Source organism: Mercurialis annua, linkage group LG6 (genome assembly GCF_937616625.2).
Source record: "Mercurialis annua linkage group LG6, ddMerAnnu1.2, whole genome shotgun sequence".
In the NCBI taxonomy this organism is placed as follows: Eukaryota; Viridiplantae; Streptophyta; class Magnoliopsida; order Malpighiales; family Euphorbiaceae; genus Mercurialis; species Mercurialis annua.
In genome coordinates this window covers 32338094-32364301 of record NC_065575.1, presented here as the reverse complement: position 1 = coordinate 32364301, position 26208 = coordinate 32338094, and the positions used below count along the sequence as shown (strand labels likewise).

Below are 26208 nucleotides of genomic sequence, written 5' to 3'. Positions count from 1 at the left end.
TGCTATTTTTTGAGATCGATGGCTGTTATGTTTTCTTGAGAAATATGAAATTAGAGTTAATAAAGAGATATTCTGAAGTATTCAACTTTGAGAAATCAGAATAGAGATAGAGTACGAAATATATGAAATTAGGGTTTACATAAACGTACAATAATAACTTTTCTCTTTATTTGCCTTTTATTTACTCTTCAGTCCTAAAAATTCACTTTAAATTTTTATTTTTCTTATTTATTTTAGATAAAACTATCCAGATAGAACAATATCCGGATAGAAAGATCCATTTTGGTCCATTTTTAAATTATATAGAGGTTATTTAAGCAATTTTAATAGTAAATAAATAAACATTTATATTTAAATAAAACAATATAAGATATATATATATATATATATATATATATATATATAATTTCAAAGTAGCATAGTATAATCAAAATCAAAATCATAGCAAACAGATGACAAGTTAAAAATTGGTTAGAGATAAATTATAAGAAATTTATTTAAGTGGCGTTTGATAAAATTGAAATTTAAGTGTTGAAAATTAAGTGTTGATTTTTTTTAATAAATAATTAAGTGTTGAAAATTAAGTGTTGATATTTTTTAGTAGATAATTAAGTGTTGAAATATAAGTGCTGAATATAATAATTGTTGATTTCTTAAATTTTGAATTAAATAGGTTTGTTTAATAACTATAGTTATTAAAAATTAATAAAATTATTATATTTACACATTAAATTTCTGAACATTGATTATTTTAAAAATAAATTATAAGTATAAATTATATATTATTTAAATCCTGAAATATAAATAATATCTGAAAGATATTATGAATATTACATATATCATAAATAAAGATCATAAACTTTATTCGTATATGTTGATAATTAATTAGTCCTTAAATGTTATAATAATGCTCTCTTTTATCTTGAAATTTAGTTCTTAAAATAAAATATTAATTTTTAAAACTCCAAATATCGTTTAAATCTTATAATAAATGTTGTGTGTTACAAACGTAAGTCAAACTGATATTTAAGGGTTAATGTCAAAAAAAAAATCACGAACTTTACACGTTTTCTCAGAGTATTAAACACTCCAAGTCACTGAACTTATTTGTTATTACAGAAAGGGTACTAAACTTTATTTTGTTACAAAAAAATCACTAAACTATACCTTTTGTTATAACGAGATTTCACTCATATAAAACGCACCGTTTTGACATTTAAACGTACCGTTTTTGCTTATGTGGCAAACCGGAATTACAAATAGGAATATAACTCAGTGACCTTTTTGTAATTCACGATAAGTTTAGTGACCTTTTTGTAACAAAATTTGACCAAATCCGCCGCAGTGACCTCCCGTTGTAATAGAAGGTATAACTCAGTGACCTTTTTGTAACAAAATGAAGTTTAATACCCTTTCTGTAATAACAGATAACTTCAATGATCTAGGGTGTCTAATATCCCGTTTTCTCATTTTAATCACGCAGTTAAAATTTTCTCATTTTCATGCACGAGCTACCACTTTTTTTTAAATTCATGCACGGTGTTGAGGTGGCACTCATTCACTGGTGTAAAATGACCTCAATCTCAGCACCGTGCATGAATTTGTGAAAAAAATGGTAGTTCGTGCATGAAAATGAGAAAATTTAAACTGCGTGATTAAAATGAGAAAACGTATAAAGTTCGTGAATTTTATGACATTACCCCAATATTTAAAAGTTAAAATACTGAATAAATGTCATGTATATTTGAAAAAGAAAAATAAAGATAAAGAATAAATTATTTATAATAAAAAAATATAGTAATTTATAATTTTAAGTGTTGATCTAAGTATATACGTTTATTATGATATTAAAAAAAATAATGTGAGATAGAATATTTTTATTGGTGGATGATAAATAAAAATATAAAATTTATTGAATACTAAAATTGATATTTTATAATTTAAATTCATTAAAAAATCAAAATTTTTGACTTATTATTTTAAGTGATTTTTAATTTATATCCTTATTCTTAATACATTAATTTAAATAATTAACATATTAATTTTTATTATTATAATTTATTAAAATTATGAATAAGTATCTGATTGTTTCACAATTAATCAATGTTTTATAATTCGGATCGGACCGCCAGTTCAACCGGAAACGGGAGGCCAGTCCTGTCCAATTATACTCTAAAATCTAGATTTTCGGTTTAACCGTTTTCAAAAAACCGGTGATAACCGCAAAACCGTTTAAACCGGTGATAACCGCAAAACGGGTTCAACCTTACAAGACCGGTTATAAAATCTATTGCAATTTAACCTTCACATTTCAAAAACAAATCCAAAATTCGTTCTTACTTTTTTTTATTATATCGATGATTTTGAAAGTAAAGTTTAAGAATGGAAAAGAAGATGAATAAAACAATTTTTTACAGTTAAGAAAAACACGATTAATTTCAATTTGAACCAAAAAGTAAAAAGTAATACTCCCTCCGTTCCAATAGAGTTGTCCACTTGCCTTTATTACACAGTTTAAGAAAAACAATTATTGTTTGTGGGTTTTGTGAAATTTTCCTCCCCTATTTAATATAGGACCCACTTGCAATTTACTCATTAGTTGATTTTAAATTGGGGAAACTTAGAAAAAAAAAAAGTGTAAAAGTTAGTTACTTTTTGAAAGTGGACAAGAGTTTTGGGACAAAAAAATTTCTCAAAGTGGACAACTCTATTGGGACGGAGGGAGTAGCACTTACTGTTAATACATTAATCTTGTTTTCACTAATAATGGTCATTCATGTGAAAAATTGGTGATTCAATTGATTACTTGACTGTTTTTATAAATTCTAAATATAAAATAAAGAGAACGGCGCATAAGGGAGAAAGAGAGAGAAAATTTGAAATTAGAAAGTTACAAAAAACCCTAATTATGTTATGTTTGGTTTAGGCCTTTTATATTGCGGGCTTTCATTTTTGTGGCTAATAATCACCGACGGTCCTCGACTTTTATCCTAAACTTCCCTAAATCCCTATATTTTAAAAAACTTCCGTAAACCCCTCATGCTTTATGGCGGCTCCATCCACAGCCCTCTTGAAAACAAAAAAACGAAAATCGATGCGCCGCCAACGATTTAATCGTTCTGCATGCATTTTCCTCGCCATCTGTCCCAACGTGGCTCTGTCCGCATTCAGTTCGGTCACTCCCTATATCAGACATGTCGGTTGACTTTCCAATTTTTAAATAAAAAAAATTAACCGCCTCACTAATTTTCTCTCTCTATTTTATCACCTTCTGACATACTCTTCCTTCTTCATATCTCTTCGTTTTCAAATCATTCTTTTTTTATTTCCCTCCCCTGTTTCCCTTGTCTGACCTAGCGTTTCTCATTGATAAGTGTATATTTTACGTTTAGAGGTCATTTATTTGGTAGTTTTTAGTATTTTATGATGTAAAATACACTTATTTAGTTAATTTCACTTATTTGTTAAATTATATGAAAAATGTAAATATTTGTTATTTCTGGAGTTTTTAGGAATAAAACAGAGTTAAAATGCAAAAATAGTCAGAGACAGAAAGATTTGAGTCAAGTTCAAGAAAGCCAACCAAGTTCCGGGCCAAACCGAGTCAAAACCGAACCAAACCAGAAATGAGCCACAAACAGCAGCTCAGCCGGCCTTCAGCCGGCCCACGACTATGAGTAGCTAAGATACTATTTTAGAGTTTACTTTATCATTTCTACTCTATCGTTTGGTATTATTACACAAAACATATTGAAATTCCGGAGTTAAGGTACAACATTATTGAGAGATCAATTACCGTTGTGTTCTTGTTAATAATGAATTCCATATATGTCATTGTTAAGTTTCCTTTAGATATGAGTAGCTAAACCCATTTTCGGGGATTATTAATTGGACTTATGTTTACATAATCATATTGGGATATTAGATTGTTGTTAAAATTATGTGTTGATTAATGCTCATAATATAGACACAGTGTCAACTCGTAATATAGACTGTGAAGTCCATATATCGTACCCACAAGGAAAGCAACTAAAATACACCCAATTAAGATACTTAATTTGGATAGCCAAAAAGATAAGTGAACCATGATTCACTCGAAACGGTTATGAAAGAACTTGCTCCCTACTCCGCTCTACATGAAAAGAAGAGATCCAAAATTTGATCATCACTCAAATTCCACAAAGAGAATAGGGATTCTTGACTTGAGCTCCACTCCTAGCAACTCTATAAATAGCTTGCACTTGTGTATAGAAAAAACATCTTTTGAGATCACATCTTAGTAGTTTACATTTTAGTTCATAGATAAAGCCATTAGAGATAGTTTATTCTAGAGTTTTGTTTATCATTTCTACTCTATCAATTGGGATTATTACACAAAACATATCGGGATTCTGAAGTTGAGGTACAACAATCATTGAGAGATAAATTACTGTTGTGTTCTTGTTAATCATGAATTCTATATATGTCATTGTAGAATTTCCTTTAGATATGAGTAGCTAAACCCATTTTCGGGGATTATTAATTGGACTTATGTATATTTAATCATATTGGGATTATGGATTGTTGCTAAGCTTGCTCTTAGTCCATGACTCTACTATTTAGCTCGGTAAATGACAACCATTATATGGACTTTGAATGGGTTGTAACTTGGCTAAGGGTTGGGGGTAAGAGAATTTGGATAATTTTGGCTACAACTTGACTTGGAAAAAAACATTTTCTATGAAGTATAAGTAATGAACTAGCTTGGAATTTTTCGCACAAGTGAACTTTTTCTTTCTTTTATTTGCTTTTCTTTATTTATTTTCTTTTGCTAATTTTTATTGATTTTATTTCTCTTTGTTATTCATTTTTTATCTTGTTTTCTTTTTCTTTTCTTTCAAGGCATTTATTTTCTTTTTTTCAATACTTGTTCACAATTTCTTTTTCATCGTCAAGCTAGATTCAAATTTCTTTTCTCCACTTAAGTTGACCAAGTCAAATTGGGGTGTTCAAAGAGGTGAAGTGTGAAAGGGGTAAATTGTTGAAATGTGGTTAAAATCAAAGAAATGGCTAGGGCTCAAGGGTGTAAACTAAGGATAGAAAGGGTAGGCTTTTGAAAGTGGTCTAAAAGAATGGGGTAATTCTAATGCCATAATCATTTAGTTGTCAAAAGCTTAGCCGTATAGTCTCGAATGGACATCGAGCAAGTTCTAGGAATTTCGCATACAATCAACACTCACCAATAATTAATAAGGCTCAAAACGCTCAAAATAGGGTGATGTTATGCCACATACTTGACTCCTATGAAATCATGCCAATTTATGCCCAAAAATTTTCAAAATTAACCAATTTTACGCATATCATCCATCCGCATTAGGTAACTTTGATCATGCTCAAGATTACACAACCAACCATAAGAATTCACCAAAATCTCATCAAAATATGTCATACAAATTGCATTTCATTAGGCAAGCATCATTATTTAATTGTTTACACTAGAAAATGCATTCAATACATTCATTGACCGGGAGATAACCATTAATGACAAAATTTCAAAACTACGCCTAAAACATTAAAATGACAAGTAAAAATTTAATAATAAGATCCCTCCTCACACTATTTATTAATATAATCTATTCTAATTTATTTTATTAGGTATTTATTATTTTTATTATTTTTCTTATTTTTCCACCCCCACTTTTTGTCCTCAATGTAAATAAAAGTGCACCAAAATAAGAATAATAATAAAAATTCTTCCCTTTTTAGGATTGCAGCAAATTTTTTCCACAGATCTGCTATCCGCATTTGACTGATAACAATGCCTGCTTTTGGGCACATGGTGGTTGGCTGGACAACAAATAAAAGATAAAAAAAACTTGTTAAAATAACATAAAAAAATAAAGTGAAAAGTGCTACATAACATAAGATACTAATAAGCACTAAGTCAAAATAAAACATAGATAACTAATAAGTACTAAGTAAAAATAAAACATAAGATAACTAATAAGTGCAAAAACAAAATAAAACAACAAACTCAAACACTGCCTCCTCTGCGAGATCGAGATCCTCTACGAAATTCATCCATCGCCTCACGGTTGGTTTGCACGTCTTGCTCAATCCGACGAACCGCTGCCCGTGTCTTTGCTACGTCAGTCTCAATCCGAACAACAACTGCCCGAGCATCTGCTACGTCCCTCTGAATATTTTGACAGATGCGAGTCAGACGTCTAAGTAAAGTGCACAATGGAACACGTGCTCTGGCAGGAGGTGGCACTGATATATCAACTGGAACTGCCGGAGGAACAAGTGGATCGACAACTGGAGGTGGTGGAACTTCTTCTGCCGGAACAGGATATGCCTGAATATTTCTCCAAACATCTTGAATTTTCTGAAAATTGAGGCGTTCGATGGTCTCATAAGTAATCATGTCCCGACGCTCAATGACACTTGATTTGCCAGTCGGAATCCCTACTCGAGCCCTCTGAAGAATCTTGCTAATCAAAATTGGAAAAACCAATGCTTTTCCCTTGAACGTGCAGCATAAAAAATATGGCCCATAATAATGGTAGCAAGAGGTATCCCCTGAACCGTACCTGGAAAACTAAACAACATCCTATCCATCCAATATAAATCAGTCACTCGTACCTCGTTCAGCCCACTAGCTTTAGGTGAAACGTTGAAAGCAAAAAGATAAGCTAACAACTGCGGACGAAGCTCCAAATTCTTAGCTAGAAAACATCTCATTCCCCGCTCTGTTGCCTAGTCAATGTGGAACTTATGCTTGGCAACATCCACAGTCCATTCCTTGTCACTTACAATGTCCTTCCTAAAAGCATGAAATGCAGGGCAGCCTTCTCCTTGAACCAGCAGCTCAAACATTTCATTCACAAATCCATCTAAATGTTGATTTTTCGACCACGCACAAAGCTCTCAATGATAGTCACCTTTGCTTGATCCTTATATTTGACATTAGCATAGAATTCCCGCACTAAAGTTGGGTAATACTCACCATTAAGGCCAAGTATTTTAGCCCAACCCAAGCTAGCAAAAGCATCTCTGATTTCAAACTCTGCATCAACCTCTTGATGAATTGTCTTCTCAAGAATCATCGTGCTAGCTGCAGTTGAGTCGAACCAGTCACTATTTTCTGACGTCAAAAATATGCTAGAATCATGAGGGGCACCTTTCCGTTTCCTCTATGCTTGTTTTCCTCTCGAAGTCCCAACTGCAGTTGATTTCTGAGTCATTTTGCCCTGAAATATTTACAGAATTTACAAAAAGTTTCCACCAACACTAACAACAACCAATGATGTATTCACAACTAACCTACAATATCTCACAAGCTTACATTTATTTGTTTGGATCAAATTAGTTAAACATACCTACACACTAACATTATCAATTTAAAATGATTTTGACAAATTTGGAGAATGTAATCATCTAAGTGGACTAAAGTGAGTGTAAATGACACCTATATAAACATGGGTGAGAATCAAAGCATCTATGTTCAATAGTAAGTTGAAATATTCATTTTCCCCAAATTTTATTTCTAGGATTCTAACTAATTTTTTTTATTTTATCAATTTTATGCAAACTAAGGTTATAAAACTACAAATTACATGTTGGGTATTGTAAACTAATGCTAATTACACCATATACAAGTAACAATTTCATCTAATAATGGTATAATTATAATAATTTGAACTAAAAAGAAAGTGTAATGGAGAAAATGAAGTGACATACCTTGAAGAAGATGATGAAAAGCAATGATCCTTGGAGAAGATTATTTTTGTGTTGTTTTTCCACTAAGAAAGATAGGTTTGAATGTTTGTGAGAGTTATGAAGAAGAAGAATTGAAAATGCACAAAATCCCTTTTTAAAAAAACAAATTCAGATCATCAGCCGGTCCTTGGTCGGCCTTCGATCGTGGGCCGGCTGAAGGTCTGTTGACAGCTTTAAATTTTATTTTTTCATTTTTTTTAATTAATCGGCGGGCGCTTGGCTGGCCTGACTTCGGGGGCCGGCTGAGCACCGGCTGACCTGCTGGGTCAAAATTTATTTTTTTTTTAATTTTATTTATTTTGAATACCCAATTTATTAAACATAATTAAAAACTTAAATTAAAGGCAAATTGTGCTTGTTTAAGGTCGCTAGCCTTGACCGTGTAGCAATAGTTTCATGGAGGATCAACTAGAGCAACTCGCTCATGTCTTTGATCAATAAAAGTTCTAAGACATGGTTTGCACCATTGTCCAAGAACCTTAAAATTCTCTCCATTCGCACTCTCCAATTCCACTACTTCTGGACCAATGTTGCCGAAGTTTGAATGGTCCTCTCCATTTTGATATAAGCTTGCATGCATAAGATCCTTGAGAAGTATTTAGCATAACAAACTTACCATCACTGAGGTTTTCTGGCTGCAATGGTCCTATGTCATTAGCCTTATGACAGAGTCTCAATTTCCACCCTCCCCATTTCTTGGGTTTACCCTTTCGTGTTTTTGTAGGAAGTGGAAGTTCTGAAGGTGCCCGCTTCTCTACTGATTGCGCAGGTTTATCACATAAGGGCTCGCACATTGTTCCCTCTTTGCTTGATGGGTCAATTTCTTAGAATATCTCAGGAATGGACAAGTACATAACCTCCCTCTTGTTGTCATGCCCGCTTTCCTCAACACAGTCGACCCTCATGCATTTTTCTTCATTTCTCAAGCCTTGCTCGCTCTTCTTCATTTCAAACTCCACGCTTTCTTCCCCTATTCGCAGAGTCAGCTTGCCTGCATTCACATCAACGAGTGCTCTGATTGTGTTCATGAATGGGCGTCCAAGGATCAATGGGCATTCTTTGTCAATTTCATAGTCAAGGACGACAAAATCCATTGGGAATATAAATTTGTCGACCCTAACTAAAACATTTTCCACGATCCCATATGGCTTCTTGACCGAATGGTCAGCCAACTGCAGCATCATTGGGGTGGTCTTAACCTGTTGGTCACCAAGTAGTTTCCTAAACAAAGATAGAGGCATTAAATTTATACTAGCACCCAAATCACAAAGACAATTAGTAGTTTGCAAATCACCAATAGTACAAGGAATAGTAAAACTCCCTGGATCATCGAGCTTCGTTGGTAATTTGCTCAAGCTGATTGAGCTGCAATTTTCAGTAAATGGAACCGTATTCTCATCCCAACTTCTCTTGTTCATAAGGATGTCCTTTAAAAACTTGGCATAATGCGATATTTCTCGTAGTGCGTCAGCCAAACTGATGTTGATTTGTAGCTTGAAAGTTTCTAAAAACTGATGAAACTGCCAAGTATCTTTTGGCTGCCACAATCGCTGTGGGAATGGCATTTTTGGTACATACAGAGGTAGTGGAGTAGGCTTAGTGACTACCTTTTCAGGTTCATTTTCCTCACGCTGCTCCTTTTCTGCTTCTATTATAACCTTCTCTGTATGATCTTTAGGCAACACTTTTGAACTCCTTAGTGTTATCGCCTTGACTTGCTCTCTTGGATTTGTCTCAGTAGTGGACGGTAAACCACATTGATTTCGGTTTTGGAGTGCTTTAGCCATCTGCTGCATTTGCAATTCTTGATTGTGAATAGTAGCAACATGATTCTTAAGTGCTTGTTGAGTCTCTGCGTCCTTCATTAGGATCAACTCCATCATCTTATCAATTTTGCTGTGCAGAGACTCTTCATGTTCGTTCTGTTGGAAACCAGGTGGATGCTGTGGCCTATTGTTTTGATGGTAAAAGCTGCCTTGATTCTGGATGTTACCCTGATTCTGTTGTGGTCTTTGTTCTCCTTGAAAACTAGGACCTGCCTGATTATGGGTATTGCTTCCATGAGAAGTTTGGGTGATTTCTCCATCCCTGATTGTATGTGTTGGAATAATGATCATTGAATGGTCTCTGTCCTCCCACAAAGTTGACTTGCTCATTGAACGGCTGCGACATCACATAACACTCACTCGCCACATGCTTAAGATCTCCACAAACCTCACAGCTATTCTGAATTGCAGCCATACTATTAATGTTGGTTGCTGCAGCTTGTCTTGTGAGTAAGTCTTGCAGTGCTGGTATTATTAATTTCAGACTCTCCATAACTGGGTCAGTATTAACTACCATAACGCCTCTTTGCACTGGTGCTTTGGCCCTCTCGGTTGGCCAAGAACAGTTGTTCACCGCCAACTCATCTAACAGCTCAAATGCTGCGTCAGTGGTCTTCCTTATTAATGACCCTCATACGGCTGTATCAATAATACTCATGGTCTGATCATTTGATCCATTGTAGAAATTTTGGATCAAGGTTTCTCGAGTGATATGATGATGAGGAACCTTTCTCTGCATTTCCTTGTACCGCTCCCACGCGTCACACACTGATTCTCCATCGAGTTGCTGATAAAGCATGGTATCTCTTGTCAGCTTTGCGGTCTTCGCCATGGGAAAGTATTTGTTCAAAAATGCCTTGGCCAAATCTGACCATCTGTTAATGCCCACTCTAGGCAGAGCATGGATCCAAATCTTCGCTTTGTTCCTCAAAGAAAATGGGAATAAGCGCAGCCAAACTTCATCATCTGTCATGTTACTGAGCTTGAATGTACTGCACACCTCCAGAAAGTTCGAGAGATGCGCATTTGGATCTTCATTCGGTAGCCCATAAAACTGACAGCGGGCTTCTAACAACCGAATGATACTGGTCTTAATCTCGTAATGGTTTGCCCGCACGGGATGTGAAAAGTAACCACCATGCGTAGTATTTCCTACATTCGGCTGAAAGAATTCCATCAATGTTGGTTGTCTTTGCCTGTTGTTATTCTGTCCTTGCAGATCCTGCTGATTCTGTGGGATCACTCTATTATCCCCCTCATTATTGAATCCAAGCAGATTACCTTCTTCGTCTGCCATTTTTAGATTCTTTTAAGCTAATTTTCTGATGCTTCGCTCAAAATATGTGAGATCTGGTTAAAATGTTTCTGATGATTGTCTTGAGTTTACATGATACCAATTCAAGAGGATTCTCAATGTCATCAGAATGAGTCATTATAATTGCATTCCTCATTTGTTTGCATCTCTTTTAGTTGTTGACATTAGACGATTGCATTCGTAATTTTCATCAGTCGGGAGTAATGTTTTTGACAAATGTTCAAAACTACTTAGGTAGTCAGATTTGTGTTTATAAATAATCATACTCTTGCTTGAGGACAAGCAAGGTTTTAGTGTGAGGAGGTTTGATAAGTGTATATTTTACGTCATTTAGAGGTCATTTATTTACTAGTTTTTAGTAGTTTATGATATAAAATATACGCTTTTTTAGTTAATTTCACTTGTTTGTTAATTTTTATGAAAAATGTAAATATTTAATATTTCTTGAGTTTTTAGGAACAAAACAGAGTTAAAATGCAAAAATAGTCAGAGCCAGAAGGATTCAAGTCAAATTCAAGAAGGCTAACCAAGTTCCGGGTCAAACCGAGTCAAAACTGAACCGAACCAAAAATGAGCCACAAACAGCAGCTCAGCCGGCCTTCAGCCGGCCCACGACTATGAGCCGGCTTAGGGCCGGCTGACTTCTGGTCTCGGAGTAAAATTCCGATTCTTGGGAAATCGGCTGGGAATTCTTGACAAATACACTCATACACCTTCCATAAGCAACATATATTGGGTTCACACTCAAAGGGATCTTCCTTGGCTTGCACTCAAAGAAAGAAGTGGTGACAAAATGATCATTAAGGAAGAAGAAATCATTGTTGACTTAGATCAACCCGCTTTTAGAAATGAGATAAGTAAACTTTGATACACTTAAGCTTCTTTTGGAAACAAGATAAGTCAACCTTGATCCTCCCAAGATTATTATGGAAGTACTTGATTAGCACTCAAAGTATATATCAAGATGAGATTGAATCAAGCTATCTTTGGAAATGAGATAAGTAAACTATGATTCACTCAAGACGGTTATGGAAGAACTTGCTCCCTACTCCGCTCTACATGGAAAGAGATCCAAAACTTGATCATCCCTAAAAATTCCATGAAGAGAAGAGGGATTCTTGACTTGACTTGAGCTCCACTCCTAACAACTCTATAAATAGCTTGGACTTGTGTAGAGAAAAAACATCTTTTGAGATCACATCTTAGAGATCACACATTTTGTAGTTTACATCTTAGTTCGTAGACAAAGCCATTAGAGATAGTTTATTCTAGAGTTTTGTTTATTATTTCTACTCTATCGATTGGGATTATTACACAAAACATATCGGGATTCTGAAGTTGAGGTACAACAATCATTGAGAGATCAATTACTATTGTGTTCTTGTTAATCATGAATTCTATATATGTCATTGTTGAATTTCCTTTAGATATGAGTAGCTAAACCCATTTTCGGGGATTATTAATTGGACTTATGTATCTTTAATCATATTGGGACTATGGATTGTTGCTAAAATTGTGTGTTGATTAATGCTCATAATGCTTGAATGTATCTGATCAATTCATCATTGCCCTATGTTTTAATTCTGACTTGAGAGAGCTTAATTAAAATAGATCAGTTAATCAACAACATAGGAGTTAATAACACGAGAGTGAGTTAATGAATACGTGTTCTTTAGGCTTGCTTAATAAATGTCATTTAATCATTTGATTAGATTTATTATAACACGAGAGTGAGTAATTTAGCTATTAATTGGTTATTTGTATGTTTTTATCTATAGCGGCTTGAGAGAGAGTTATAGATGTATTAGACTAGCCTGAACCATAATTTGACAACATAATCCATATCCCATGAGATTAATTGCATAAAGAAAATTAATAATCCCTGATCTTCCATACTATTGCTTAAAACCATTTTTATTAAAAACTTAAATTTATTCCAAATTATTTTGTTTAATTCAGTTTTATTAATTTAAAATCACTTCAACCAAATTATCTTTTTGGCTATCCAAATTGAGTATCTTAATTAGGTGTATTTTAGTTGCTTTCCTTATAAGTACGATATTTGGACTTCACAGTCTATATTACGAGTTGACATTGTGCACTTGCAGCATTTTCCTCTCGTTCTTGAGTTCGCCTGCGTGTGCAATACGAGGAAGAAAAAACCCAGGTATGAGAAAAATGGCTGTTTAATTTGTTTACAGTTACTGTTAGATGGTTTTCCTTGGTGGATGTTGACACATGTTTTCCATTCACATGTTTAAAAGGTAAAACAATATAAGAAGATAATGGAAAATCAAAAGATCCCTGGCACTGATGAGACAAAAGGGAAAAAACGGTCAGGTCCGTGTTTTATTACTGGAAATTTTAATTTTTGGTTTAGGGTAAATTTTTTGTGTTTTGGGTATGTGGTTTTGGAGAATTTAATCTTAAATGCATGATGTATTTGGGTTGTTCTGTTGGTTGGTTGTATAATTTGTTGATTCGTTTTGTATAATTTTTCTGCAACGTTTGTTTGAACAGCCCCTAACATAGAAGTGGATTCTGAGATCCTGGAGATTGTACTGCACTACGATGGAGAATTTGGAGAGGGGGGTTATTTGTGGGGTGATGTGTGTGCAAGGTATTTTGACATTTCGCAACTGTCACTGAATAGGCTTGATTTGTGGGAAAAAAGAATTAGAGTGAAGGGGGGCTGGTTATGTATTATTGGAGGCAGCCATAGTTGGAATATCATCGAGGGATAAAGCCAGTTGAAAATGATGGCGATGTTGAGGAGATGGCAATAGCTGAGGTAAAAGAAGATGTGGTTGATGTGTACGTTAGGTATGTAACTTATGATGATGTGCATAATCCGGTGCCTGAGAGTAGACCCAAATTAGAATTGAAAGAAATTGAGGATGATGGTCCATTTGAGCCAGTTCAAGATGGTCCAGTTGAAGCAGTTGAAGATGCTCCGGCAGTTGAAGATGGTCCAGTTGAAGACCTATTGTTGCTAGAGTGGTACGACAGTGAAGATAAGGGCCAAGGAGAAGCCGTGCAGGTGCAGACTGTTGCTGTTGAAGGACCATTTGATGTGGCTGAAGGTCTAGTTGAAGAGGTCAGCAAAAAACAGAAGAACAAATAAATGTAGCATTTTATATTTTTGGATATGTTGTTATTTTATTTTAAAACACTTCTATGTTTTTTACTTTTGCAATTTCATATTGTATCGTTGTTTTTTATTTCCGGATATGTTGTTATTTTATTTTAAAACACTTCTATGTTTTTGACTTTTGCAATTTTATAATGTAGCGTTGTTTTTTATTTCCGGCCATGTTGTTATTTTATTTTAAAACACTTCTATGTTTATTGAAAATTCTAAATTAGAAATTTTACTAATGTTTGTTTGGAAATTATAAATTATAAATATGAGATATGTATGTTTATTTTTGGTTCATCTGTGGACCCTGAAATATTATATATGGTTCATGTATGACAATTGTTTTTCATAATTGTTGTTCATATAAGGTCCCTGACTTTTAAATTAGGTGTTCATCAGTGGACCCTGATATTTTATAAGTGTTCCTCTGTGGACCCTGAATTTTAGATTTTGTTACTCTGTGGACAAAAAAATATACATACATCATATGAACACCCAATAAAATATACACATAACTTATGTAGACTAGAGTAAGACATATAGAACATATATTACGTACATAACATATAAAATATAATACATAAAGACATATAATGCATAAAGACATAATATACATAAAGATATAAAACATGTAGAATATAAAAGAGAAGTAATTATATATTTCATTTCATTCAATGATCAAAAACTTCATAACATTTAGAAAAAAGTAAATGCATAAACAAGTAGAAATTAAGTCATCTTCTCAAGCAAACTCCGGTGCGCGACATACACAAATCTCTATCTTTATCACACCGTCCGCAAAAACGTGGTGGTCACTATCAAGAAGGAATTCTGAAAAAGAACAGTAATAATTGTCAGTGACTTGAATATTCTGGGTAGAACTGTGAAACTTGTGAATCGAGTTGCCATCTACTTTCACTTCAAAATCATAAGGGCATCATCCAGATGATAATGGTCCAAGACAACACATTGTTAGAATATTCCCATAAGAGCACAACGTGTTGTTCAGAACAAACACAATATCTGAATTTTCCTCTTGGAGAATAAAAAAATTATCATTTAGGCGAACAGAAACAAGGAATTTACGACAAAAAACAAACGGCTTAACAAAATCTTTATGCATCGCTTTATAGTGAGCATAAATCATTTTAGATGTTCCCTTGACATTGCAGACTTCAATGGGGCATGAACACTCTATAAAACAGCACATCTTTTTGTGGCCTGAGGCATGGTTTCCTTCATCAGCTTGACCTGGCTGGCTCGATCTGGTTGGCTTTGGTCATCGACAAATGGAAACTTTTCACATCTAGTTGGAGACACATGAGGTACTTCGCTTGTACCCTGCCAAGAAAACACACAGACATGTTAAAATTTTAATGGAACTGATATACCAAAAAAAACAATTACATTTCACTTACATAATCATTCAGCGGAGGGTCACGGTAGCGTCATGAATCACAGGTTCTCTATCAGCAGACTGTCCACCAGGCTCAGGAGTTGACTGACCACCACTTTTCTGTAGGCACCCCCTCTTGTTGTGTCCAAACTTGCCACATAAACTGCAAGTGATTCTCATATTTCCTTTCCTTGGCAACTTTCCCCTTTTTGCAGAAGCTTCCCTGGCCTTTTCCACCCTTTGTTGCTCTAGTTCTTCTGCCTCCTTTTGTCTAGCCTTTGATATTCTCCCCCTCTTCTTCCTCGGAACTGAGGATGGTGGGAGTATGGTGTTGAAGGGCTCAGGATCTGTTTCCCACATGTTTGGCCCATTCATAGGGTTGATTACATAGCTGTATACCTTCTCATATGTAGCTTTGGTGTAACATTCATCCACATACTCCTTATGCCTTTGATTATTACCATATATGCATGGGCAAGCATGCGAACAAGGGATTCCAGTTAGCTGCCACCTTCGGCATGTGCATGCTCTCCTAGCCAAATCAACCACGAACTGCCCCCCTGGGCCTTCTACTTGATACTGAGGGCTACCACCAGGGTCTACGGTAAACTTCCAACCATACTCAATGATTTTGGCCAACTTCTTTTTGATCTTTGGACACAGTTCACCCTCTATGCTTCTGCGATATTTCTGCTTCTCATTTATACTCTTCATAAGATGAGTCCTTATCATTTCGAACATTGTCAACACTGGCTTCTCTCTGGCAGTTAGTATGTACTTGTTGAGTGCTACAGCCAGGTTGTTAAGAAGGATATCAGATTTGACATCCTCCTCGAACAAAGCTCTACACCAATGTACCCTGGGCCTATCTTTGATCCATTTGTAGCTCGCTTCATGTTTGTCTTCCAGTGCTTTCATTGCTCTATCCAAGGCAGCTTTATAAGTTGTTGTTCCAATGTTCCAAATTAATGGCTTCAAATGTTGTGCATGAAAGGTGGTCCTGAAGTTTGCCCACATATGCCTCCAGCAAAATCTGTGCTCTGAGTATGGAAATAGTTCATGTACAATATTCACCAATCCCTGCACAAACACAATCACATATGGACCCTAACATTTCAAATACATTCACATATGGACCCCTAACATTTCAAAAACAATCTTATGTGGACCCTAACATTTCAAGTACATTCACATACAGTTCTTGTGCTTTAAATAATAAATGTACCTTTTATTTGTCAGACATGAAAACAGCACCGTTGGTAAGGTGCAAATCAGCTTGGAGCAGCGCAATAAACCACGTCCAGGTGTCTGTACTCTCCGTTTTAACCCAGGCATATGCGACGGGGTACATATAGTCGTTTGGGTCAATCCCTGTAGAAGAAATAAGTTGACCCCGTATTTGCCCTTCAACCATCACCCATCCAAACACACAATTTGTCTCATCCCATTCATGAAGGCATGTTTCAAGCCATTAAGGCATACATACATTCCCTGGAACTTCCCCCTTGCCTCTTTAAACTCAACCACGCTCCCTGGGTTGGTTCTCAAAACCTCCCTCTTGTAATCATAGAGCTTTGCGTATTGGTGGTCCTCATCGCCCTCAACTTTGTCCAATGCAACCCTTCTTGTTCGTCTAGCTTGCTGAATTCTAATTGAATATTTTAGCTCAGTCTGAATCTTTCTAACAAATACCTCTGACTTATATTGAGGGTCATTTCTGAATTCCTCTAAGAACTTGTTTGCCAGGAATGCACTAGTTTGAGGTGGAAATTCTTGTTCCCTTTAGGATATTTATGCTCCAATTCAAGGGTCTTCACTTGAAATGTGTGGCCATCTAGATCTCTGAGGTGTTTCTTTGAGGCAAACACGTAGAAATCACAATTTTTCTCTGCCGCATAGAAGCACTTTGCCCTGACCCTTGTCTTTTCATTTACAGGGAAATGCAGATGGTGCTTGTGGTATATGGCCTACTCACGGCAAGCCTTCTTAAACTGCTCCCTGTCATTGAACAACATCCCTATGGTGAATGTGAGACCCCTAATATCATGGTCTTCATCAAACACATTAAAAGATTGCCCACCATCATCTTCTGAATCTGCAACAGATCTATTACCATCAGACTCAATGTAGTCAGAATGACCAGCTTCAGCATCATGGTGTATGGTTCTGTCGACACCACCACACTCAAAATGGGTTTACCCCTGGGTCTCCCACCAGCCCTGTTCTGTGAGGAACCGACATTCTCTTCATTGTCTTCGTTCAATTGATCGGTTGACCTCAATTCAGTAGTCAAATCTTCATCACCATCCATGATGTCATAATCGGGATCGACAATATACTCATCGACATCATTATCCCATTCATCAACTCACTCCTTTGCAGCTTGAGGCTGTTCTTCACTGTGCATTGGAGGATGTTCTTCACTGTGCATAGGAGGATGTACTTCACTCTGCATTGAAGGATGTTCCTCTTTGTGGTTCTGAAATAAACCCTCAAATGGGGGCTGATGTTGGGTCTGAAAGAATTGGTCAAACTTTATATCTTGAGTTTGTTGTGTGGGCCCCATCCCATGCTGCCCCTCTGCCTCATCAATGTGGCCCTTCTCTTTAGCCCACAACTCATGAGCTTCGTCATCTATGTGGGCCTCCTCTTCAGCCCCCAAGTCATGAGTTTCGTCATCAGTATAGGCCCCCTCTTCAGTCCCCAAGTCATGAGCTTCCTCATGTGGCATATTCTCTTGCCCATGGGCTTTCACGTGTGGCAAATTTTGTTGGACATTCTCTTGCCCATGGTCTTTCTGGCCATCATCATCATCAGCCCTCTTATCTTGGTCATCTTCTGCAGCCCCCTTATCTTGGCAATCTGCAACAGCCAACTCAACACTTTCCTCATCAATTAACCCCTCACCAGAACCTCATCATTCCTAGTATCTGTCTGGCCCAAATAATCATCCCCTTCATCCCCCCTGGGCATCTGTTTCTCCCTGGAGCATAGAAGCCCCTTCAATTACATAGGGAATCAGCCATGACAGATCAATATTTGAAGGACCTCCACCTACAGACTTTCTACACACTGGCCGCACCTTATTACCTCTTTATTTTTTCACGGGTGTAGGATACACGTAAGTGTCATTGGGGTTTGGTATCTCTTCAAGTACAACATGTGGGGGCGACATGGGACGAGGGACTAAAGACTTAACGGCTCTAACTGTCAATTTCCTCACATAAACATCCACTAACCCATCCCTCTTCCCAGCCATAGCCATTTCCATCACATTGCCTTCATGATTTATCTGTCGAATCCAATCATGAAATTTATTATCTTTTTCTTTCTAATAATAATCAACTAAACCTAAAACTTTCAGGGTTTTCACCCGTCTATCTAAATTCCTCATAGACATATCGTCTGCGGAATAAACGCTGGTGAACACTTCCCCATTATGGTAGCCCAAATCCCCCAATTCCCTATTAATATGAAGGTTAATTTGGAAAAATTTGAAACCTGCTGGTGAATCTGCAAACAGACAAATATTCAACACACCAACCAACACAACCAGCAACAACAACCATTCATAATTGAACAAAGCAACCAACAGTAATATTAAATTCATCAACCAACACAACAACAATAGTCAATGCAAACCAACACAACCCTAAAAATAAGACAGGTCCTACAAAGATTAAACAAATCAAACCAACTATTTGTCCTACAAAGAGTAAACAAACATAAATCAACTACTGGTCCTACACTCCAACAACAATAAAACACTCAAATCATACAATGCCAAACATTTACACAAAACAAAGAATTCATGTGGTCCTACAAAATCCCCCAAAAATAAACAAACCAGGTTCAAAATTTACATACCTTCCACTACGTCGTCACTATCACTGTCATCCATTAACCCCCATCGAGGAGTTCCAGGAGTTCTCGTTCGCTCTCTTTCCTTGGTTTTTCCTTTTTTTCTTATTTTTCTAATTCCTTCGCCTTAAAAACCTGTGACATACCAGAAATACACAACATCAATCAAACCCTAAAGCACATTGCTTTAAACATTATCACTCAAAACCTAAACCTAAACCTAAACCACATGAACCAGACAATGAGAGGAAAAATAAACCTATCTTACTCTAAATTTCGATTCCTGGGTTATTTTTATCTTTGTCAAAATGCAGAAGAGAGAAAGAATGGTGTTAGAACAGGTAATCGAAGTGACAATGGTGGTGTAAAACATAGAGTTCGAGGAGGGAAAGAGAGGGAAGGAAGAGTATGTTAGAAACTAAGAGATTTGAGAGAGAAAATTTACTGGGCGGTTTAATTTTTTTTTTTTAAATTTGAAAAGTCAACTTACATGTCTGACATAGGGACTGACCAAACTGGATGCGGACAGAGCCACGTGGGGACAGGTGGCGAGGAAAACGCATGCAGAACGATTAAATCGTTGGCAACGCAGCTGTAATACCCCAAATTTTTTAATTATCTAATTGGACCACGTGTCCAGTTTGCATTCGCTAGAGTGGCATTATCGGAGAGTTTTCCGATGAATAAGTTTTAGCAGGTCGGTTTCAGAAAAGATTATTGCGGAGAAAATTTATATTATATTTCAATTCTGAAGTTAGAATTGGAATAAAAAGGAAAAATGTCAAGAAAAGTCCAAAATGAAGTACAGGGACCAAAGTGGTAATTTAGCCACTTTGTGTCGAAAATAGAAATATTGGATTTTGGGGGGAAAGTGCTAATATCAAGCTTTGTATTATTTATCGGATATAAATAATGCGTATAAGTCGTAATAAAAGAGTTTAACGATTTAGCTATGGACTAAATCGTATAAAAGAAAAGTCTAAAGGATAAATAATAAGAAACAAAAAGAACAAGGACCAAAGTGAACCTTTAGCCATTCAATATAAGAGGAAACCATCTGAATGAAGGAATGAACCAGAGGGTGAGAGAAAGCTCCAGAAGAAAGATCGCCGATTACGCTCGATCTCGCCGTTTCGCCGTCCGACGTCCGAATTCAGTGATTTTGGTGTCAAACTTCTCGAAATCACGTTCTCTATCATCTCGGGGCTTCATTTCAAGGTAAGATTTCAAGAATTGGTGCCAAATACGTGAAATGCGGGCTGTTTTAGTTTATAATTAAAAATTGATGATTTTGGCTCGGTTTGAGCGTTTTGGTGAAAACGAAATGATGGGTTTGGTGTGATATGAAGTTTTTGATATATATAGTAGGTCGGGGTTTGGCGGAACGGCCCGGAAACGGAGTTTCCAGGGCCGTGCATAGCGGCAGCTATGCGCCCGCATAGCAGAGGCTATGCGAGCGCATAGCCAGGCTATGCGCCCGCATAGCCCAGTCTATGCGCGCGCATAGCCGAGCCGTGCACCGCTCGCACAACGGTTTCCGTAAAGGACTGAAATGGACTTTTAGCTGAGGGACCAAAGTGGGCTTTTAGCCAAAAGGAAACGAGATTTTGATATTTTGAATATTAAACCCTAATATTCAATTAAAGGTATTGATAACTTAAAAAGTGAGTTTTAACTCGATGATATACGTGATTTATGATTATGAAAAATGTTAAGGAAATTATACGATTTCACGAATACAAGGAATGGTATTCAGTAAGTCGTGGATACGACTAAGAATTTCGGAATACATAAATAATACATAAATAAAACTAATACCATATTATAAAAGTATTATACGTATAATCCACGTCTGACTATTAAACGTTAATTAATATGTATCAGACGTACGACCAGGCAGTGAGGGCACTAGAGGTGTACTAGTACGGGCATATTACCACATCGATCTTATTGTAGAGTGGATAGCGGTCACTGTGAGTTGCATTTTACTTTCGTGTATTATATATTAAAGTTATTTTACGTAGATATGTATATATATTGATTACACGCATCGCATTATATAATTGATTGAAATGTTATATGCTTTACTAATTTTTGTATACGAGAACTAGTATGCGATCCGAAGAAACTAGCTACCTATTGGGTGTCAATAGGCTGTGTGATCACCAGTATCGAGTCAGTCTAGTATATGTGCATTTGAGAAATGACTTGACACAGCTGGGAGCTGATGATGATTATAAAATTTACGTGGCTGGGCCACCAGCGAGTTAGACTCGCGATTGATATTTACGATTGAGTTTTGATAGGAGTGAGTACTCGGCTACGGTGTAGTCTGGAGTCCCCGTATCTAGTGGCTGGGCCACTAGCGAGTTAGACTCGCGATTGATATTTACGATTGGTTTGAATGATGATGATTATTCGAGAAATGTGTCGCATGCTAGGATATTAGTTTCGTACGGATCAAATACCTGTTTATATGTTTTATATTATTGTTTCTTGAAATGCGATGCTATGTTTTTATGATAATACCGTTAGTAAATGCACACTCACTCAGTATTTTCCCAAATACTGACCCCTCACCTTTGATGCCTTACAGGTGCTTAGCTTGTGGACTTAGCTAGAGACCAATTTTGAAGTCCAGAAGTCAGCTGTATATGTTAGTTTTTGACTTCTGTGAATGCTGCAGTAGTGTCCCTTCGTCGATAGTATAGTAGCCTAGACAGCAGTTCATTTTGATTGTATATATTAACTGCTGTTATTGTTTTATATGCATTTTGATAGGCTACGTGTTTAGTATTTGATCCACGGCCCCAGATGCCGGTGAGATGTTTGAAACACTAACTTATGTATATAGTACCGCGAGGCCAGTTCGTACAGGGTACGGTAATTAGAGCCCGCGAGGTTTTGAAACAGTTAGTGTAAATGTATGATTATATGTTATATATGTATATTTGCTTCCGTTGTTTGATATTGTTTATTTATATTATATTTGCGAAAAATTAATTGTGATTTTAGGCTTGCTACGGGTTCCGGAGCTACACAATATTTTGGGTCGTGACAACAGCGATTTTTGTTTTTATTGTTGTCAGGAAGGCCATGGGTGGAGCCGCCATAAAGCATGGGTGGTTTAGGGAAGCTTTTCAAAGTATAGGGGATTTAGGGAAATTTAGCATAAAAGTCGAGGGCCGTCGGTGATTATTAGCCCACTTTTGTAGACTCTAAAGAATTATAACTTGCAAAATAGGAAATCCCAAGTAAATGTACAGCCAACATGTAATTCAAAATTTTGTGCTCACTTTTAAAAAACGGTTGGACCGGCGGTCGAACCGGTTGAACCTTAAACGGTAGCCACACCGATTTTATCACCGGTCCGGATGTTAAAACACTTTCTGGCAGAATCCGACCACCTATGTAGGATGGAGTCCTAACACCTGGGTAAACTTCGGGGAGGCTAGTCTCGGCATCTCACCGTCTGAACCTCCCAATTAATATGTGTTTTTAACAACTCATCCAAGAGCTTCTAGTAGGTTCTATGTGATGTGAAAATTGAACCAGCGACCTGGTCCATAGTTGTCTTTTACTGTCCACACTTTAAACCAACTTAGCCAACCCGTGGTGGGTATAAAATATAAGATACTAGACGAAGTTCTGCGTATTTACGCAGAATCAAATTAATAATCTACTTAAATAATAAATTTATTAAAAACATATATACAAAAGTGAAAAAAAATCATGTAGACTAATAAAATAAAAATCCATTTTAATGTTAATAATAGATTATTTGAAAATATTAATAATCTTTAATATGAATATCTTTAATATGAATACTTTTTTGATAATAATTTTTATATTAGGTAAAAATCAAATAAAATATAATGTTAAAATAATAAAAATCAAATACATATTTACATAATATGTGAGTTTGTAAAATTCTAGATTAATTTTATTTTTTAAAAATTAATATGCAATAAATAAATAATTTGTAGAGATTAGAAGTTAATATATTATATTGAACACTATAAAGTGTAGAGATTGAAAGTTAATATAGATTAGACCACTATAATATGTAGAGATTAGAAGTTAATATAAATTAGAAAACTCATTAAAATAAATATAATTTAAATAAGTGATTTTAAAAAAGTGGAAACTGATGAGAATGGTATATTTGGTGATAATTAATATTAAAATTCTATTTGTTGAGAATTAATGAGAAGTCTATGTCGGTCCTCTCAATTATATAAATATATATATTATTTTATCATATATAATCAAAATTTAATTACCATATATGTATAGTTTCATCAGAAACACCTCCCAAAATCACACATTTGAAAGATTAACAATTAAAATATTATATTTTGAAATTCGGTCACTATTTTATAATTCTTGAAAAGTATGGAGACTCTAGAAGATTAGAATCAAAAATGCTGAGTTTCCTGTGGGGACCAACGTTGTCAATGCAAAAGGCCAGTCTAGTGCATAAGTTGTCTGTCACCCAATGAATCATGGTGACCTTGGTTTCAGAAGAATAAATTTAATGAAAAATGCTTTCTTATGAACGTTGCACAATAACATTGATCATCTATAGGTAACCGTCATTTGTGCCAACAACAATTTTACTAAGTACAAATAACGGCTCTCATTTATGGCATAGTTTAAGTAAAATGTAGGCTCGAATCTGTAGTAACGTTAATTGGTCAGTGTGTAATGGCCATCAAATTTTCTTTTGGAAGGACAATTAATGGCTTGACTATAGCATTGCGTCGGAAGATATAGTCATCAGTCCAATTCCTCCTCAACAAACTAACTATACCATGCCAATCTGGGCCTATCTTGAATTGATAAGGCGTCTCTGAGTGTATCGAGAGGTTGTGGGCTCGAACCACATCTCGGTAACTAACAACTAACAATTGAGTCTGTAAGAGTCGATTGCCATCTTTGACAAAAAAAATACTAACTAGACCGTTACAAGATATCGGGATGTCATTGGAGACTGGAGATGGGATCTTTTTTCTCATTTTCTACATGAGAGTTGGGTGATTAAGGTTGCTAGCTAGTACTTCCAATGCATTCATAAGAAAAACATACATAAATATTTGACTTTCTTTTATTAGTTAGATATGATTTCTTATATACAACTCTCCTTCCAAGAGTTAAAATCATAACTATTTTCTATATAAATGGTAATCCGATTTAAGTAAAAAAAATATATAGAAATTAGTACGATGATGAAGTTTGTCGGACCTATGCTTGATTGATGAAAGAAGCCCATTTGTTGATCAAGGCATGAGCATTGTCACAATCAGGATTAAAGATGTGAAACACATGATCTTCTGCTTTTGTCTCCACAATTTCTGCCTTCCCTTGCCACTCACTTTTCACCAAATTTTCGTAGTAAAGCTTCCCTCTATCGCACAATATATCGTTTTCAGCAACAAAAATAATCACATTCTCCGAACCAACACCCTTTAAACTCGGAGCTTCATCGACAAACGGATTAATATACGGATCATCACACCCTTTGTCGGACGGACAAACGAACATCCACCATTTATCAACCATTGCTTTTCTAACAATGTCATCAACCTCTTTACCAATGGGATCTTTACCCCAAAAGTAAGGGTGAATCAAAGTGATTCCTTTAATCTTGGTATTCGCACCCGAGTCAGATTTCTTGACTCGCAAGGATAAATGGTGGGTAATATTAGCACCCGCGCTGTCTCCAGCTAAAAACAACCGTTCAAAATCTGCATATTCCTCGAGCCATGGCTCGCCGCGTCCACCGCCTAAAACCCACTGGAGGAAAGCCCAAGAATCATCGTATGCAGCAGGAAGTGGGTTTTCAGGGGCTGACCGGTAATCAACCGAGACAACAATGGCCTTAGCTTGTGAAACGAGCTGGTTCATCACATGGTGGTACATGGGTTCAGCGGGTGACGCGATACAAAATGCCCCGCCGTGAAAGTATATTAAAACGGGGAGCTTTTGACCCTTGGTAATGGAACCATCATCAGGACGATAGATTCTTGCGGAGGGGGAAATGATGGAAATGTCTTTGGATAAAACACGAGTTTGAGAGTCTAAACCCGCCGGTGCAACTCCGGTTTCGGCATATCTCTCGATTGTTCCGTCCTTGTAGATACGAATAAAGGGGACAATGTCCTGAGACACTTCAGTGCTTGAAGCCATTTGCAATGTTAAGAATAAATGAGAGGATGAGAATTGTTTTAGGATATGGTATTAAATTGTGAAAACTAAAGGAGTAGGTTGGGGCTTTTATGGACAACGTGGATTGTGGCAATAAAATCTAAAGTTAATAGTTGTTGTGTCTCATAAATTTAAATATGGAAGGTCTTAGGTGTATAATATGTAAAATTAGCAAATGGAAAAAGCTTAATGGATAGAGATAAAAAGATATAATTTGATTATTTTCAAAGTAAATTAAGGTTGTTATAGTAATTAGTTAAAGTTGAATAAACTTAGTGATTATAATAACCTTTAATAAGTATTTTACCTCCCTTCGGATTAATTTGTTTACTCCTATTTTTAATGAAAAAACAATACGTATCTATCCCCTCCAGATTTGTTAGAAAAATTAAATTAAGTTACATCAGTTCAGTAATTCTTGTGGTTTTATATTTTAAACTAGTCGTAAGCCCGCGCATTTGCGCGGAATCAAATTAAAAATTAATTTAAATAATAATTATATAAAAAATTAATATGAAAAAAATCGATACAATTTTACATTTTATATTTTTATCTATTGTTTCGAAATCTGTTTTTATTTCTCTCAAATTCACTTAAAGTTATCTCATGTAATGGACCAAGTGCTATGATTCTTAGTACATTACGGTATTCATCAAATTTGCTAACATGATTCGATTGTTTTTTTGCAATTTCTAATAAAAAG

At 35.8% G+C, this 26208-nt stretch overlaps 2 protein-coding genes across 2 annotated transcripts; both read right to left on the bottom strand.

Moving 5' to 3' along the window:
* Nucleotides 1-8585: 8585 nt before the first annotated feature.
* On the bottom strand, nucleotides 8586-10884 carry LOC126687764 (uncharacterized). Its single transcript, XM_050382320.1, has 3 exons — nucleotides 10242-10884; nucleotides 9976-10187; nucleotides 8586-9908 (listed from the first exon to the last, which is right to left on the bottom strand). The coding sequence occupies exons 1-3, from the start codon at nucleotides 10882-10884 to the stop codon at nucleotides 8586-8588; spliced, it is 2178 nt and encodes a 725-aa protein (XP_050238277.1).
* Nucleotides 10885-23864: 12980 nt separating this feature from the next.
* LOC126686147 (probable carboxylesterase 2) lies at nucleotides 23865-25564 on the bottom strand. The gene has a single exon (XM_050380182.2). The coding sequence runs from the start codon at nucleotides 25485-25487 to the stop codon at nucleotides 24543-24545; it is 945 nt and encodes a 314-aa protein (XP_050236139.1). The 5' UTR covers nucleotides 25488-25564; the 3' UTR covers nucleotides 23865-24542.
* Nucleotides 25565-26208: the final 644 nt, after the last annotated feature.